At 37.4% G+C, this 19724-nt stretch overlaps 1 protein-coding gene across 1 annotated transcript in view; it reads right to left on the bottom strand.

Annotated features, from left to right (window-relative positions):
- The window catches only part of LOXHD1 (lipoxygenase homology domains 1), a 275750-nt gene that overhangs the window by 233195 nt on the left and 22831 nt on the right, over positions 1–19724 (bottom strand). Inside the window, exons 2-4 of the mRNA XM_031945992.1 lie at positions 11731–11845; positions 5552–5632; positions 3108–3292 (exon numbers count right to left, since the gene is read on the bottom strand). Coding sequence (XP_031801852.1) covers positions 3108–3292; positions 5552–5632; positions 11731–11845 — 381 coding nt within the window. The remainder of the gene's footprint in view (positions 1–3107; positions 3293–5551; positions 5633–11730; positions 11846–19724) is intronic.

Raw genomic sequence — 19724 nt, 5'->3', positions numbered from 1 at the left:
TTTTAATCTTATGATATAAAAGATGATTATTTTAATGTTACTTATGCTTCACACTGTTAAAAAATGAAATATTAAATGACTTGGAAAATAAAAAAGATGGGAAGAATCAAGGTTAACAGAATGAGTACTGAAACAGGCTTAAGAAGACATCATTTATAACTTCATCTTCTTACTTTGGTGTACAATCTTGAAAATGTCACTTGACTTCTCTTTCCTTCAAGATACCCCAACTGTGAAATGAGAATGGATGCCAATCTTATAGATAGGATAAAAAAAAACACTGTAATAAAAGTCAAATGCTATGATGGACACTGGAAAACTGAAATGCTTTGGGAACAGTGTAAACAAAATTGGTGAGATCAGGAAAAGACCTCATACGAGGAACAACTAATGGTCATCTTGGAGAAGAAAAGAGTTATAAATAACCCAAGTCCATGCTTTCAGGTATTTGAAGGGTCTTCCCAAATAGAAGAGCAATAAGACTTGGGTCACTAGGTGGTCCAAGATGGCAGAACCAGGAGCAATGAGTTAGGAGTTGGGTATAAGGACCCCAAATGGGGTCCCTATATACCCATGGTTATAGTCAAAGACTCATGATCTAGGAAAGGGCTGAATTAAATTATCTCCCAGGTCCCTTTTAACTCTGTTAGTTGTTTGGTTTGATTTTTAATCCTATGATTCTTTTTTATTGGTCAGCTATGAACTAGCATTATATAGGATGCCATATAGAAGAAGCCAAGGGTTGCTCTTATGAAGCTTACACTGTTAGCTGCAGAGACAAAACTAACAGGCATGACTAACATAGGAAATTGATATTCTGAAATAGTCTCAAAAATCAGATCAGAGATGATGAAATTGAAACTATTACCACTCATATGAAAGAGTGTTCCAAATCAATATTGATCAGAGAAATGCAAATTAAGACAACTCTGAGATATCACTACACACCTGTCAGATTGGCTAAGATGACAGGAAAAAATAATGATGAATGTTGGAGGGGATGTGGGAAAACTGGGACACTGATGCATTGTTGGTGGAGTTGTGAACGAATCCAACCATTCTGGAGAGCAATCTGGAATTATGCCCAAAAAGTTATCAAACTGTGCATACTCTTTGACCCAGCAGTGCTACTACTGGGCTTATACCCCAAAGAGATACTAAAGAAGGGAAAGGGACCTGTATGTGCCAAAATGTTTGTGGCAGCCCTGTTCAGAGTGGCTAGAAACTGGAAAATGAATGGATGTCCATCAACTGGAGAATGGTTGGGTAAATTGTGGTATATGAATGTTATGGAATATTATTGTTCTGTAAGAAATGACCAGCAGGATGAATACAGAGAGGCTTGGAAAGACTTACATGAACTGATGCTAAGTGAAATGAGCAGAACCAGGAGATATAACGATCTTCAACAATGATACTGTATGAAGATGTATACTGATGGAAGTGGATTTCTTTGACAAAGAGACCTAACTCAGTTTCAATTGATCAATGATGGACAGAAGCAGCTACACTCAAAGAAAGAACACTGGGAAATGAATGTAAACTGTTTACATTTTTGTTTTTCTTCTGGGTTATTTCTACCTTCTGAATCCAATTCTCCCTGTGCAACAAGAGAACTGTTCAGTTCTGCACACATATATTGTATCTAGGATATACTGGGACATACTTAACATATATAGGATTGCTTGCCATCTAGGGGAGGGGGTGGAGGGAGTGGAGGGAAAGAGGGGAAAAATCGGAACAGAAGTGAGTGCAAGGGATAATGTTGTAAAAAATTACCCTCGCATGGGTTCTGTCAATAAAAAGTTATTATAATAAAAAAAATCAGATCAGAGAGTCATAAACCTAAAACTAGAAGGCACCACAAAGGCCTCCAGTGCAACTCACTTATTGATGAGAAGAAGCATGGGGAGATAATTACAAGGCTTGCCTAAAGTCACACAAATAGGAAGTGGCAGAGCTGAGATTTGATGCCTGACCTCTGACTCTAAGAATTCTTCCATAAGGTGAAGAAATGTTTGCTTCACTTTTTCTGTTTTGTAAACTTGATTTTTATATACACTGTTTATTTCTTTGAATTAATTTATTATTCGGATGCAACTATAGAAATAATTCACATTATAGAATTCTTTGCAATTCCAATGTGTTTTCCTCATGACAAGCCTGTGAGGTGTATAATTCCAATGTTATCCTCATTTTGCAGACAAGGAACCTGAATCTCAGAAAAATTAAATAAATATGGCAGAACTATACCAACCACATGATTGTCCATTGTACTTGTATATGATGATAAAACTACCTTCTATTTTTGCTTCTCTATTTTAGTGGGGTGGTGGGGAGAGGAAGGATAGTTGGTACCTTTGGGACACTCATTCAACCTCTAAATCAGGACTTCTTAATCTGAGGTCCATGAACTTAAAAAAAATTATAACTGTATTTTAATGTAATGTTTTCTTTGTAATCCTTTTCATTTTAGTTTATGCCTTTGAGAATATGATTTGCCATAGGTTCACTTGACTACTAAAGATGCCCATCACACACACACACACAAAGCAAAGAACTCCTACTCTTTACCAAGGAATTTAGAGAAAATAATAGCAATAGCACCTCATATTTACAAAGCCTTTCAAGGCACTGGAAATGCTTATATGATTTCACTTGGTCTTTAGAATGTATATACAATTTCATCTTATTCTCACAACAACCCCATTAGGTAGGTACTATTATTATTGTATCCCCATTTTACAGATGAAGAAGTTAAAACTCAAAAGTTAAGTGGATTGTCCATGGTCACACAGCTAGGAAGTATGTGAAGTTAGATTTGAAGTCAAGAAAATAACTATTCCAGCATTTTATCACTGTGCTACCAAGCTGCCCCACCTACTAGGCAACATTACCTTTAAAGAAAAAATAGTGGAACTATATCCATGGTTATGGAAGTTATGAGCCATGAACTTGGTCTTGAAGGATAAGTAGTATTTCTCTAAGTAGAGTATTAGGAAGGCATCCATTGGAAGGAGACCAGTTAAAACGAAGATGCTTGATAGAGACAAGGCTGCTCTGCTTAGAGCAGCATCTCCCACATCCACCTCCACAACATCACTTACACCTGGGGACATCCATAGGGGTTAAGCTGGCCAACAGGTCCCGGCACAACTGGCGGTCTCCCTCCACTTTGCTCAGCCAACTAGTACAGTTGAAATAGAGCTTGAGGTGAGGTCGCTTCATGTCAGTCAGGATGACCCTGTCCAAAAACCAGCTGGGACTCATTCCAGTGTTATCATGCTCGATTCTAGAATAGAAGCAAATCCTAATTTAGGGTCAGTGCCAAAAGGGGAGAGCAGATCCTTTCATTTCTTTTATCTGCTGTTTTTATGTTTCAATCAAGTCATGGGCAAAGTCCTCACTAAGAATTCACAGAAGTATATTTTCTTATCTGCATACCTGCTACCTTCTCCTAGTATTATGGAAGCTCCTTGAGGACAGGAACTTTTTCATTTATTTCTCTCATAGTCTTCCTAACAATGCTTTGCAAAACTGAAGTCATACAAGTTTATCTCTGAGAAACTCCCTCCCTAGCACCTTCCCTCCTCCTTGATGAGGGCATTTCTACCTTTTTCTCTCCAGCACTTTTCAGGGTCTCTAAAACTTTGTTCAAGATCCCCACCACAGTAACCTACCCACACCTATCCTCCCTAGCAAGTGACCCCACTGTGAAATTATAACACCATCCTCCCAACAAAGTGAACTCGTGTTGTCTCTTTATCTTTAGGGAAGCTGCTCTCAGCATAACCCGCCCCTTTGAAAAGGATTCAACTGAATTAGATTCAGTTTACATTAGGACCATAGTTAGAGTTGAAAAGGATCTTAACTGTCCCCAACGCTCTCGTGGACAAATAAGAATACTAAGGCTCAGAGAGGTCACACAAAGTAAGTGGTGAAGTCAGGATTGGAAACCAGATCCTCTGACCGCGCTCTTTTCTATATAGCACTTTTGCTAATTATATGCAAGACACTATACTAAGGTCTTCGGACACAGAGACAAAAAATAAAGCAGCCTCCACCCTCAAGTAGCATGAAGGAACACTGAGAAAATAGAGCAGGTAGATAGTAAGTAAATGCAAAGCAATTAGAAATAGAAAACATTTGTTGTTCAGAATGTCTCACTTTTCATGACCCCTTGGTAAAGATACTAGAGTGGTTTGCCATTTCCTTCTCCAGCTCATTTTACAAATTGGGGAAACTCCAACAGAGTTAAATGATTTGCCCAAGATCACACAACTAGTAAATGTCTGAGGCCAGATTTGAACTCATAAAGATGTCTTTCTTTCTCCAGACTTGGCCTCTATCCACTATAATACCTAACTATCCAACTGCTGAAAACAATTGAGGAATATCAGAAAAGGATAGTTCTGAGCAGGGCAGGTCTGGATGGCTAATAAAAACTTATAATGGCATTTAACCTCCAGATTTGCACCTCACACAAACCTTCCTAGGTGGACTTATATTTAACAAAAGCAGATATCAAGTAAAGTCAAGTAAATTAATCTCTTGACATTTCCAGGCCATGGGGAGATATCCTTTGGACAGGTTGGCTTCTGATTCCCCTCAAATCATACCACATACCTACTAAGGTCATCTCTATTCAGGGTTGTACAATGGTTAGAGCTCTCTATTTGGATTCTAAAGATCTGGGATTAAATCTCAGCTTTACTCCCTACTTTATATGCTTTTAGGCAAGTAGTTTTTTGTTTTTTTTTCCTTTCTGATCTTCAATTTCCTTATCTATAAAATTAGGGAGTTGTTCTAGACAATCCCTAGAGTCCCTTACAATTCTAAATCCTTACAATTCTGTGATCACCATAGGGTCCAAGACCCTCAGTTTTCTTCCACTGTCCTAATCTGTGCCTATTTTGTTTGCAGTATCTAACAAAGACTTTTGAATTTAACCTGATAAGCAAGAGGAAGTCTGTATGGGTGCTTCTCTGGCCATCAGACTGACCAGAACTTTTTTCTCCTCTCCTTATTCAGTTTAACTACAGCCCAGAAAAGTTTATGTAAAGTTCTCGGGTTATTATAGGAGAACTCAGAATCCCAACTCTACTTGGGATTTTAACTTCCCCATGTTGATAAGCCCTGAGATCAATTACTCTATCAATCAACCAATCAACAAATATGTATTAAGGTCTGTCATGCTAAATGTGGGAGAAGAAAAAAGAAAAGTATTTTTAAAATCCCTGACTTCAAAGCACATTCCACATGAGAGACAACACATAAATTTATAAATATATAAAAGTTAGATTTTAAAAAATACAATGTAATTTGGGAAGGAAAGGCACTAATAGCTAAGGAAGGAAATCAGGGGGAAAAAGCTTCATACAAAAGATAATTTGAACTAAATCTTGAAGAAAAAGAGGAATTCTTTAAGGAGGAGGTGAGGAGAGAATATGTTCCAGATACTAGAAATAGCTAGGACAAAGGCAGAGAAACAGAAACTGTCTGTTTTCTGAAGGCAACAGAGAGACCGTAGAATACAGAAAAGGAGCCTCACCTAACTTTGTAGATGGCACCAACATTGTTGGTTCTGACACGAAACACATCCACGTTGGCTTTTTCAAAGGCAGATTCGCTCCTACAATGTTCAGGAACAGAAGTTAGTAAAGATCATCATTCTAGGCCCAGGACCCAGAAAGAAAACCAAAGGCTGAAAACTCCTTCCTGCTCCATCACCTTTTTTGTGTGACCCAAAGATCTTTTTGACTCAGTTTGGAAGGAAAATAAAGTGAGTGCTAGTATTATTATCAATGGATATTAGGGAGGGTAAAATAATAATAATAAAAGTAACAACAACAATAATAATAATCTCTTGCCTTTAGCCAGTCCTTAAACTTTTAAAAGCCCTATCCCATTTAATTATTTTCATGCCTCTGAGAGAGAGAAGAGGTAATATTACCTCCATTTTATCAATAATAAACCTGAGGCCAGAGATATTAAGGGACTTGTTCACTATTACACTGCTAGTTAGGTGCTTTAGTTTCTGGGGAATGGGAATGTACAGAAGGAGTATTCAATGTCTTTGGGGTTCTTGAGTCCAGTAGGCTTCATTGCTCCCCAGGACACAATATGGTATTCCCAACAGGAGATATAATGGTGGCCCCAAGTAGATGCAAACCTTGGATACCATTGCAAGAGGAAAGGAAATCAGAGTAAACCAGCATAGTGGGAGAAGCTGCATACTTAGACTCTCACAAAGAGTGTGGATAGAATAGAAAACACAGCAGACATTCAATAGCTGACAATGTCATCGCCTCCAGTTAGAGCAGGACTTGGGTTGATGAAATTCCCTTCCTTGTTCTCTAAATTCAATTAACTTAAAATCAGAATGGAAGGAACTTCCTAATACAGCAGTGATCTTGTTTTAGATTCCTCTTAGACCATTCATTCTTCTCCAGCTCCAGGAAGTCCAGATGGGTTATTTCTGGTTCTGGTCTAGACTGCCTCTATCTCTCCTCACACCAGTGATGACTTTCTCTTCACTAGTGCAGAGTTGATATAGGTTATCTCGGAGTGTTCTAAAGGGAAATGCCCTCATAGAACAGTTTGCAGGCTTGTGAAATGAAAATCTCTATGAATTCATATCATATACCAAATTTCAATGGAATATATTGGAAAATCATAGAAATTCACAAAGATGATCACTACCATGTAAATGGTAAAAACAATAAGACAATCAAAATTGAATGCTGCAAAATTACAGTGACCAACTTGACCATAAAGAAGAGATATAATGAGTTACCTTCTCCCACTTCTTTGCAGAGATGAGAGATTCTAAATATGGAACCCTGCATTAAAATTGTCAGATTTTTTCCAATACATTTGTTAGTTTTGTTGTGCTTTATAGAAGTACAAAAAAGGGTGGAATAAATGGGGAATGTAGGTGACATAAAAACAAAGTTATCATTAAAATGTATTTTAATAAAATCAAATATAAACAGCAGGTTTAAAAAATGTTACAGAAGATATGCCTATTCTGATATTTGTGTTGGCTGCCATATTATTTCAAAGTGGTAGTCTGTGTTACAAATCAAATTTTAGGTGCATCTTGACACCCTCCAATTGTATGTGCTTATTGTCTGTTTTTAAAAATGAGTACACTGTGCATGTCAGAAATTTCTGTTCTTCATAGTAGTACATAGGTTTTGTTCTAAGTCAAGTAGTGTTTCTTAAAGACAAGGCTCAAAATCTCTGAAAGACAGCTCATATCACAAGTGTAATTTTCAAATGTAGTGGAAGGTGATTTTTAAAACTTGTCTCTGAGACAACAAGGAGAGCAAGTCAATCAATACTTAAAGAAATTAATTCATGTGGTATATGAATATTATGGAATATTATTGTTCTGTAAGAAATGACCAACAGGATGATTTCAGAAAGGCCTGGAGAGACTTACACGAACTGATGCTGAGTGAAATGAGCAGGACCAGGAGATCATTATATACTTCAACAACAATATTATATGATGACCAGTTCTGATGGACCTGGCCATCCTCAGCAACGAGACCAAGCAAATCATTTCCAATGGAGCAGTAATGAACTGAACCAGCTACGCCCAGAGAAAGAACTCTGGGAGATGACTAAAAACCATTACATTGAATTCCCAATCCCTATATTTATGCCCACCTGCATTTTTGATTTCCTTCACAAGCTATTGTACAATATTTCAGAGTCTGATTCTTTTTATACAGCAAAATAATGTTTTGGTCATGTATACTTATTGTGTATCTAATTTATATTTTAATGTATTTAACATCTACTGGTCATCCTGCCATCTAGGGGAAGGGGTGGGGGGGTAAGAGGTGAAAAATTGGAACAAGAGGTTTAGCAATTGTTAATGCTGTAAAGTTACCCATGCATATAACCTGTAAATAAAAGGCTATTAAATAAAAAGAAAAAAAAACAAAATTAATCACCAAAAAAAAAAAAGAAATTAATTCAGATTACACATGGGAAGGACAAATGAGGGAAAATTGAAAGAGCAGTAGGTAGCAATAGAACAGGGATCTGCTCCTCACCTGCAACTTTTCAGCCCCAAACAATGTTCTAGATTGGTCATTGAGAACTAGCCATACCTGCTCCTCCCTCCCCCACATCTACATTGCTCTGAATTTAAACAGAAAAGTTATCATGCAAGTTCGGGTAGGTTTAAGACAAATACTTTTCAGGAAATAAAAATCACTAAAAATATATATACTATTTCATCCTTTTGTTGTGAGCAGAGACAGGGGGTTGATACTTTCTTACCTGGATCCTTCTGGATCTAATAGCAAGCAGCATGAGAAAAAAGAGCACACATGCATTTCCCTTCCAACACACCAGCACCCAGTAGAAACCCAGCTGATAACAGCTACAGACAAAACTTGGCATTTCAGCTTCTGATCATCCTGATCTAGATTCAGCCCCATGCCATGCATTCTCCATTGGTAAAGTCTTGACAATGGAAATGTGATTCAGAAAGATACATGAGATTCAATCCTTTTGCCATATTGTAAAAATGGTAACATAGCATCAGGGACTCTGGGAAAATGGGGAATGAATCTACCAGGAAGCTACAGGAAGTTGATTTCCTTCGGTTTCTGTGTCACCTCCTAAAAATATTACTGTCTCTGGCTATGGACTGATTGATTGGGACAACACCAAGTAGATCATCACATATCTGTTAGGTGCTGAATACAGACTGTTTGATTGTACTGTGAATTCATTATCTCTGAAACCTCATCCTGCCTTCCTCAAAGAGTAGTCAGGCCATAGGATTTCACTCTACTCCCTAGGCTTTCAATTAATTTTCATACCTTTTCTTCCACCCGTTTTTGAATGTCCTCCTCACTCCTCATTTTCATATACCTTCTCTCTGCTAATCCAAAACCTATCCATTTTGCAAAACCCAATTAAAAAACTCTTTTTCCATGAAATCTTCTATGACTAATCCCACTCCATCCTGATTTCATCATTGTACAGTATTTATACAGCTCATGGCAGTGTTTCCCAAGCCAAATTTTACCACATTTTGATAAAATAGCTCAATCCCTTCCTTCCAGACTGAACTGCCCACCACTTCAGACACTCAGCAGGTGAGGAAAGGACAAGGAATTATGGGTGGGAGGAATAGAACATAAGGAAAATAAGTCCAATTTGTTTTAAGTTTATTGGTTTTAAGGAATCTAGACCTTTAGTAGTAAATGTTTAGCAATCTGGTAAAATATACCATGTGCTAGCAATTTGAAACTATTGCTCTATATGAATCTATCATGAATTTGTCTATATGTTGCTTTGGAATTCTTCATTTGTTACATGTGTAGATGTCTTCTCTTCCCAGCAAAAGTACAAGCTCTCCTAGAGTAGAAATTGTACCTTCTACTTTTGTATCCCCACCCACCCATCCACAGCACCAAGCATGGAATTAGTCAACCACTAAGTGCTTGGAAATATTAACCTTCAGGAAAGAAGGAAATTGCCTAAGTAGAAAATTTTAAAACTTAATTTATAAACTCCTCCCAAGAGACTTATCTCTATAGCTTATCTCTATAGCTGCCTTAATCCAGAATGAGATACAAATGGAGGTCCTGACTCTCCCTCTGGCTCAACACATACCCGTAAGCCCTTCTGCATCCAGCAGGGAGGAAAGAGAATAGTCTCTTTTTTAGGATCAGCTGGTATCTGTGTGGCTCCTGTAGTTCTCATCTACCTAGAATTTCCAGAACTATCTAACCTAGTTAAACTAGATTCGATCTATTATCTATCCTGGAGGGGTTAGAGTGATTCACATTTATATGATTAGGGGAATCAAGAGTGGCTATCAGAGCCTTTTCTGAAAGGAAAGGTTAATGGGAGGAAGGAAGAGCTGGAGAGCCTTGGATGCTTAGATGGGGTGCTAGACATGATCTTTGCCCACTTCTTCCCAGTTTCAAACTCTCCCATACTACAGCTATTCCATATGGCAAAGGAGATGGATATTTCATGTAATCTTGTTACCATGCCCATTTCATTTGGATGACAGCCTTCCATGAGCAAGTCACTCTCTGAAGTGTAAGGTTTATATGAAGATGATACCCTATTCTGCAGGAATCAACAAAACAGGAAGTTACATTTATAGCCCCAAATCTCATGCCACAGCCCACTTTTTTAAGGAATCTAAGCCCTAGTATGGCTTGCAGAGAAAATCCTAGAGAAAATGACTGGTATTTTTTACAGGAACGATGGTGCCGCTCAGAGGAAATCTCACCCTTTGTGTTTACCCATTCCCACTACCCTACATATACTGAATATACAATCTAAAAATAGAAGTTAAGGTCATTAACCTAGAATCTTAGAATGACTCCAAGGTAATATCCTCTTTGAAAAGTATTAATTGCAGTGAGGTATAATGAAAATCACATTGTATTAGGATTTGGATTCTAGTCCTGGTTTAACATGAGCAAGGCATTTTTCTTCTCTGGGCTCAGTTCCTTTGCGTTTTTTTCACCTATAAAATGAAAGGATTGGAGTGAATCACAGTAATTTTGAAAATGTGGCTCCCCATGAAACTCTCCAGGTAGTTGTGACATCAAAATTATTTTCATTTCTAATACACTAAATATTGATAGAGAAATTCCACAGAAACAAAAGCTCTTTGCAGGAAGTATCTCAATAATTTTTAAGAGTATAAAATGACCCTGAGACCAAAAAAGTGTGAAAACCACAAAATTATATTATCTCTAAAATCTCTTCCAGTTTTAATATTCTTTGTTTTGTGACTCTGTGTGTGTGTGTGTGTGTGTGTGTGACCTCCTTCATTTAGAGAATAAAGTCACCTCCTTGATCATGGGCTTTCCAATGCTATTCTAACAGTTAGGTTTAAAAAGTCAGGTTATCTTCCCTTCTCTTCTATACAATTTTTTTTATCACTTATTAGTTATGCAAAATGTTTTCATGAACATAAAGTAACATCTGCTTTTCACACCAGTCCTGGGAAATTGATAAGGATTTTTATTCCATGAGTTAAGGAAGAAGAACTTGAGGCTAGAGAAGAAAAGTGACCTAAGGTAATTAGTATCAAAGTAGCTAATTTCAAACCAGGAATAGAGTTGAACCATTCTGCCTCCTAGTCTAGTGATCCAAATCAAAAATAAATTTGAGAAAAGATTGGTCTGAATTAAGGAATAGTTATTTTAATGTGTAAAATGTTTTAGGTAATTTGTTTCAACTACATATAAGAATCCAGTCTAATGACTCACAAGAAAGAGTCCTGCTTCAGTGGATACAAAGAATCATTTAAAATTAGTATAGTTTTGTTTTGCCAATATGAAAGCAGTTTATAGCCTCTGACATGGGTTATCAATGCCCTCTGCTCTGATAATTGTTTCTGTTAGTAACTGAGCTGGGAAACCACTTCCTTAAAAAAGAACACAAGTCTCAGCCCAGCTGCTGTCTAGGTGATTGGACATTCCAAAGGAGCAAGGCCAGAATTTGTGCATCTCACAGTATGGGGAAACCAAGTGGGGAAGCTATCGCAGAGGGAAAGGATGCCATAAGAGGAGCAGAACAGCTCCGTCACATAATTCTTCATCCAGTGATCTTTGGTCACTTTATGTGATGATGGTCACCAGACTGTCTTTTCCCCAGACATTATCAAGACAGCCCTCCTACTGCAGCTTGGCAAGGACCCTAGCCAGCTCAATGTTTTTCTGGGATACTCACTTGCTGGAGAGATGGAGCTTGGGAGATAACCCATTCTCCCCAAAAATGGTGATGAAAACGTTGGCATTGGTTCCTGCACCCCGGACATCACCAGTCATAGTGATCACTTCATACACTGAGGAGGAAGAAAAGAATGTGTGATTGAAAGAGATAGAGGAAATCACTATCTAGAGTGTCAGCCCTCCTAAAAATCATCTAGACATATTCTTAGTTTTATAGAGGAGGCAAACTGAGACCCAGAGGTGGAAATTGCCCGTGACCAAACAACTATGAAGTTAGAGTCAGGATTTGATCCCAGAATACCTCAATCCAGAGAGTAATGGTGTCAAGACTTCCCAGATAACAGGTCGAACTGCTAGGAACCCTGGCTCCAAAGTCTCTTTCCTGATTGAGTTCACAGAACTTTCCTTTGGATATACATCCAAACTGGTCTTCTTGCTGGTTTCCTTCACAGTAAGTACCAGACACCACATGCTACAGGCAGCCTTCTTTGCTTCCTCTCTTCCCTTGACCTCCCCCCTCCTTCATTCCAACTACTGCAGTCCTCCCATCCCTTCCCAATTACCTTGTAATTGGTAGCCATATGTAATTATGTATACTTCTGTATAAAGTCGTTTTCCCTAAATAGTAGCCCCTTGAGAACATTAACTGTTTTTTTTCCTGCTTTTGTAGCCCCAAAACTAACATCATACCTGGAACTTGGCAACCCCCATTGGATGCCCTCTTCTTATCATTCTATTGCTCACAGAAGAATCAGTGTATGATACCAAATGCCAGAGCCCAGAGACCCACCACCTCCTTGATCTATGGAAGGGCTTAGAGGCATTTCTGAATCATAGAAATACCAGCTCAGTTGGAAAGGACCATAAAAGTTACTTAGCCCATTGCCTCACTTAAGTCTAGACCAGTAAGGACACTTGCCTTAGATTCACAATAAATTAGTGGAAGAGACAGTACATGTCTTAGACATGCCCCATTGCTCCATAAAAAACCAGATCCGTTATGTTTATTCTTTCAAAAATTCTACAACTCTCCAGGAAACATTTCCTTGTCCATCTCCTCCCTCAAGATGCTAATCTACTCCCATATCTTCAACTTTCTCCTCAATTACATCTATATTCATCTATACAATTACATCAAATTCATCTATATCTCTATAGATATATATATATATCTCTAGTCCCAATTTCTCTCCCAGCTCCAATGGCAATATCCAACTACCTCATGAATGTATCCAATTGGATTGCAGAAACATGAAGACAGTGTGGTATAATAGCACTGAACCTGGCATATGGAGAGTCCAGTTTATCTATGCTTCTAATACTGCCTAATTGTATGAACTTGACTGCTCTGGTCCTGAGTTTTCACATCTGCAAGATGGGAACAATATTACCTATGTATTATCTCACAAAACTATCATGAGATAATCACACTATAAATTTTACCTAAGTGTGAATTATCTTTATGGTTATTATTATATATTCTTAGTCCAAGTTGTAAACCATTTTTCCAGTGGTCTCTTTATGTGGAATGAGCTACTTCTTGTATTACATCTCCCATTTGTAGTTATTCCCCTTAGGGTTAGATATTTCTGGGACCAGCAAGACAAAACATTTGCTCCGTGGGCCCTTTCTCAAGGAAAAATAATGGATACTGGCTTGAGATCCCAAATGCTCTGCCCTATGGCCTGACACCAAGAGCACAGTGGGGGGAAATCTAGTCTTCTTGAAAGATCTCTTATCCCCAAACAAGAGCATATTTGGGTGAAGTGCCTTAAATATGTGGAAGTGTTATTACATTGATATATTCCACTGATCTAGCTCCTAGTGGCTGAAGTAAAGAAAAGATTGAATTCCTCAGGAGAAAATTTCAACAGGTTTATCTCAGACATGCCCTATCCCTCCATTTTAAAATTTGGTGTGGTCAGGTAGCAGGTAGCAGGTAGCAGTTTGTTTGGACATAGTAACAGGGTTGTGGTGTACTTCAAATTCAATTTGAGTCAATAGGATATGACAGCCCAAAAATATGGATGACACTTTGGGCTATATTAAAGAAGCATAACTTCTAAGAATAAGGAGTTAAGAAAATCCTGGTTCTGGTCAGACCACCTGCAGCTATTTTTAAACTGAGTGCTAGTGTTTAAAAAAGAACATTAATACATGTCCAGTAGAGAGCAACCAGGGTGGCAAATGTCTTGTGTCAATACCTTGTGAAAGAATATTCTTGAGGGACTCGCAGATGTTTCCCAATATCCCTCAAATGATAGCATTTAGGTGCCTGTTACATAGAACCTGCTTGTTGGATAGACCTATAGTAGGCACTTTGGAAGAAGAGAGAAAAATACAGGTCACCAAAGCTTAAACTTGGAAGTTGACTATTTGGCCCAAGCTGTCCTAAGCAGAAGTCTACTCTGTAAAATTCCAGTACACCTTTTGATCCAATCCTTGCTTAAAGACTTTCAATAATGAGGAAAACTCCTAATTTCATAAGACAACTCTTCCCAATTTTGAATAGCTCTAATTATTAATAATTTTTTCTTTATATTGAGCTTTTTTATGTCTCTCAGCAACTTTCATTCATTGTTCCTCATTCTTCCCTCCTTCCACACAATAGTCTTTCAAATATTTAAAAACAGCTATCACCTACCCCTCTCCCAATCTTTTCTTGCTTAAATATCCCAAATTCCCTGATCCTTGTAAAGCAGTTTCAAGTTCCCTTTAGGTTCTGGTCATTCTACTCTTGACAATGTATGCTACATGGCAGGTGCTTAATAAATGCTTGTTGACTTGTTCCAATTTTCCACATAAAATGTGGTGCCCAGACATGAATAATAGTCCCCATGTAGCTGAATCAGCTCTGAACAGAGTGTGACTGTTACCTCCCTCAGGTTGGAAACTGTTTCTATTAAGGTAGCTCGAGATTGCATGAGCTATTTTGGAGGTTATCTTATTCTACTGACTCATACTGAACTTGAATTTCACCCAGATCTTTTGCTTATAAACTTCTTTAGCCAAGATATGTCTAGTCTATACTTGTAAGGGGTCCTCAACATTTTTCTCTCCATCTCTCTCTCTCTGTCTCTGTGTCTCTCTCTATCTCATCTCTAATTTTATTTTTCTGTCTGCCTTTCTGTCTCTATTTCTCATCTCTTTCTCTCTGTCCCACCTATCCCCATCTCTGTCTCTATCTCTCTCTGTCTTGCTGTCTCTCTCTCAACAATATGGCTGAATATTATTCAGTCTACCTCTACAACATATCCAATCCCATGCTTATGTGCAGGCCCTCATCACCTTCCATCTGAATTATTACAATCATCACCTAACGGGATTCCTAGCTTCCAGTTCTCATCCTCTCTAATCCATTTTCCACAGAGCTGCCATAGCCACCTTCCTAAAGTACAAGGCTGACCGTGTCATTCTCCTGCTAGCAAACCTTTTGTGGTTCCTTGTTGCCTCCAGGATAAAATGCAATCTCCTCAGCTTGTTATTTAAACCCTTCACTGTTGGCCTTCAGCCTACCTTTCAAGGCTTCCTTCACATTACTCCACTTCACATGCTCTATATTCTAGCCAAACTGCCCAACTTGACAGTCTCCAGACCTGCATTCTTGTGTTCTGCCTCTGTCCCCTTCCAGAAATGCACTCCCTCCTCATCTCCACCTCTTAGAATCTCTAGCTAATTTCATGGTCTATCTTAGAAGAAACCTTTCCTCTAGCTTTTAGTGTTCCCTCCCTCCTTAAAATAATCATTTGTGTATTTGTCTCTTTGTATGTTATATTCCTTTCACAAAATATAAGTTGCCTAAGGGCAGGCTCTGATTTTTGTTTTCACTGTGTATTTAAACCAGTACAATTCCTTGCCTATACCATAATAAGTACTAAATAAATGCTTGTCAGATAATGCAGATGATTTTCAAGCCCAAGTGTAAGACCTTGCATTTATTCCTTTTAAATTTCATCTCATTCTATTCATTTCATTGTTTTAGACTGTCACAATCTATTTGGATCCTAATTTTTGTCATCAAACATATTAGCTATTCCTCTGAGCTTTGTGTCATCTGCAAATTTGATAAGTTTGCCATCTATGCCTTCATCCAACCTTTATTAAAATGTTGAAAAGAACAAGGCCATGACACTAACTACAGATATCTCTGCAGACTGACACTGATCCATTAATCAACATTCTTCAGGTCTAGACATGCAGCTGGGTTTGAATTCAGCTAACAATCAACATCTCTTTGTCTTATCCATGAAGATATCAGAGGGTAGGTTAACAGATAGTTTGCTAAAATCCAGCCAGACTCTGTTTAGATCATTCTGTCAATCTAGCAACACTGACCCAAAAGGGGAAGTGGGGAGAATGAGATAAGTCTAATTTGATTTAATATTATAGAATTAAGAATTAGCAGGAACTTCAGAAATTAACTGAGGGGCAAACTGATACTAAAAGATTAAATAATTTACCCATATTCGTGATGAAATAAAACAGAGACAAGATATGAACTCCTACACTCTGATTTCAGGACTAATTACTTGTTATGCCTTACTGCCTTTTCTTGGTTTAATGAACTCATGTTGACCCTTAGCATTCACCACTTTTCTTTCTAAATAGAGACCATCTTTTTCATAACATACGCTAAGATTTGCCAGAAATTGCTGTTGAGCTTACAAGCCTAGAATTTACAAAACATAACTTCTCCTTTTCAAAAATCATAGATTACTATCAGCAATTTAGTAGAGATATCTGTTAGCTTTTTCAATTACCTATAATGAGCTACTTTTCTGAACCTGATGACTTGAACTTATAAAGGATAGCTTAGATCTCTAATTGGTTTCTTCTTTTGCTTAAATTGTCTGTTAACCACTGCTGTCCAATACTTCTATATCTAAGATCATGTCTGTTAGTAGAGAAAAAAGAAGCAAAATAGAAGAGCTCTCTGCCATCAATTCATCATCAATGATTATGACCCCATCTAGCCTGAATTGTGGTCCCAAGTTATTCACCCCCATTTTAATCTTCTTTTTAGGTCTTTAAAAAAATCTAAGTTAAGAGACATTTTCTATATACAGACAGTTCCCACTTTCTATAGATTTACATTATGTAAACTTGACTTCATGTAAAAAATTCTGAAAGGAAAAATGTCTACAAATACTTCAAGATTTTTAAAAGGTAAAGACTAGCTAAGGATAAAAGTGCTTGCTATCATCAGATATATGGGGCAGGGAGAGAATGACTATCCAAATATCTCTTGAAGTAAAAAAAAAAAAATCACACAGCAAACCACCAGTGATAAAGGCTAGGTGAAGTAAGTAGGGAAGGAGTAACATACTACACACTTACATTAACTTTACTATACAGTACTGTGCATATATTATCATTAACTTTACCTTCCTTTTCATAATTCTGTTTATTATCAGGATACAGTATTTAATATGTCTGTATTTTAGTACAATTTATGACTTGTGTAAAGATATTATTTTGTATATGCCTTTGATATATAGGCTAAGTAAAGTGGCTGGGTAGGGACAAATTTACATTACATAAAAATTGTTTTATGTAGAAGTCTATGGAATAATCCACTTACATAAAAACGAGAACTGTCTGTAGTCATGTTGGAGGCAGTTAGGTGGTACAGAAAATAGAACACTGAGTTCAAACCCTGGTCTCAGATACTTGCTAGCTATTTGATCTTGGGCAAATCACTTAATTATTTTTTGCCTCAATTTCTTCATCTGTAAAATGAGGATAATGGTAGCACCCTTTTCTTAGAGTTGTTGTGGAGACAATAAATACAAAGTAAGGCATAGCCCTTAGCACATAGTAAGTACAACTATTATTTTATGTTAATCTTTTTAGGCATTTAGACTTTTCTTGTCTCATTGGAAACATTTGTATCACCAGAATCCCACTCTTTAGCCAATTTTTTTTTCTGTAGAATCTTAGCCCTTCACATTTTCCCCTTTCTCTAATTCTGTTACATTCCCTTTCCTGGTTAGTTGCACAATTCAGCCAGTGTATGAGACTTGAAGAAGTCTCCAAGACTATTTCTATAGGTTTCTTCCACATCTGTCATCTCCATTTTCTAGGATAATTATGCTGGGAATCTAACCATAACCCTCATGTAGTTAGGGTTCCTCAGCCCTCAGCCAGAGGTTCCTCCCCAGTACTAGAACCATGAGGAAGTTGAAACTGAGAATTTGCCATCTGTTCAGTAATGTGATGAGCTTCATTCTAGGAGCCCCAACACTAGCTAATTGCTTCTACTCATTTATTGATTTATTCAACAAGTATCTACCACATGCTAGGTGCTGGGAATAGAGGAACAAAAAAATGAGATGGTTCTTGATTTCAAGGAACTTAAGTTCTACTGGGGGAAAACAATGTCTACATAAGTAAATAAATACAAAATATATGCAAAGCAATTTCAAAAGGGGATGGGGCACTAGCCAGGAAAACTCATGTGTAGAAGGTAAAACTTGAGATGAGTCTTGAAGGAATTTAAGTTTTGTAAGAGACAAGGAGAAGGAGGGAGTACATTGTAGATGCAGGGAATAGACTATACAAATCTTGGAGATGGGAGGAGAGAAATCATTGAAGAATATTCCCATACCACCTTTTCAATCTAACCCTTTCCTTTTTATTAAGGAATGTATAAATATTGCTCCATCCTGGTTAAGGATCTGCAATGTTTCAATGATGCCTAGATGATTCAGTTCTATTTACCTTCTGGTCAGCTAATCAGTCAACCACCAACAAGCATTTGCTCAGTGCATACTACATAGCAGTATATAGGTTAAATTCTAGGGATACAAAGAAAAGTAAAAAACTATTCTGCTCTCAAAGAGCTTACATTCTCATGGGGATGGGGAATGGGGGTAAAACATGCTTATAACTAGGTAAGATTTATGCAAAATGGGTGGCAGATGATCTCAAAAGGAGAGGCCCTAGCAGCTAGAAGAATGGGAAATGTTGCATTGATGATGAATTGTGGAAAATTTAATTACTCTGATCAAGACAATGATCTACTACAACTGCAAAGGACTCATGATGAAAAATGCTACCCACTTCCTGATAGAAACCTAATGGACTCAGAGTACAGATTAAAGCATATTTTTTAACATTTAGTTTCCATGCTCTTTTGTTTTTTCACATAACATGGTTAATGCAGAAGTAGTATTTGAATGATTTTATATGTATAATAACGATCCTACTTCTTGCCTTTTCAATGGATGGTAGAGAACATGAAGGAAAGGAGAAAATTTGGAACTGAAATGTGCGTGTGTGTGTGTGTGTATACATATATATACATATACATATATATATATATATATATATATATGTAATTTTTTCCTGAGGCAATAGGGGTTAAGTGACTTGCCCAGGGTCACACAGGTAGGAAGTGTTAAATGTCTGAGATCAGATTTGAACTCATATCCTCCTGACTTCAGGGCCAATTCCAATAGACTTGTGTTGGAGAGAGCCATCTGCATCCAAAGAAAGGACAATGGGGAGTGAATGTACATCACAACATAGTATTTTCACCTATTTTTTTTGTTGTTGTTGTTTGCTTGCTTGTTTTCTTTCATTTTTTTCCTCTTTGATCTGATCTTTCTTGTGTAGCATGATAAATGTGGTAATATATTTAGAAGAATTGCACAAATTTAACTTATATTGTATTACTTGCAGTCTGGGGGAAGGCAGAAGAAGGGAGAAAAATATGGAACACAAGATTTTGCAAGGGTGAATGTGGAAGACTATCTTTGCATGTATTTTGAAAAATAAAAAGTTATTATAAAAAAAGATGTCACTTAGCCCCATTTTACAGATGAGGAAAATGAAGCCTCAGAAATAAAGTGATTTGCCTGAGTAGTAACTCTCAGAGCTGAGATTTGAACACACTTACTCTGACTCCAGATTGAGCACTTTTTTACTACACAAAGATTTTTGACCCACTACAAAAACCTTTATAAAGTATACAAACAGCTAATATCTTCA

Source organism: Sarcophilus harrisii, chromosome 1, assembly GCF_902635505.1.
Source record: "Sarcophilus harrisii chromosome 1, mSarHar1.11, whole genome shotgun sequence".
NCBI classification, from domain to species: Eukaryota; Metazoa; Chordata; class Mammalia; order Dasyuromorphia; family Dasyuridae; genus Sarcophilus; species Sarcophilus harrisii.
The sequence above is the reverse complement of the archived record's forward strand: the minus strand, read 5'-3'. Positions and strand labels throughout refer to the sequence as shown.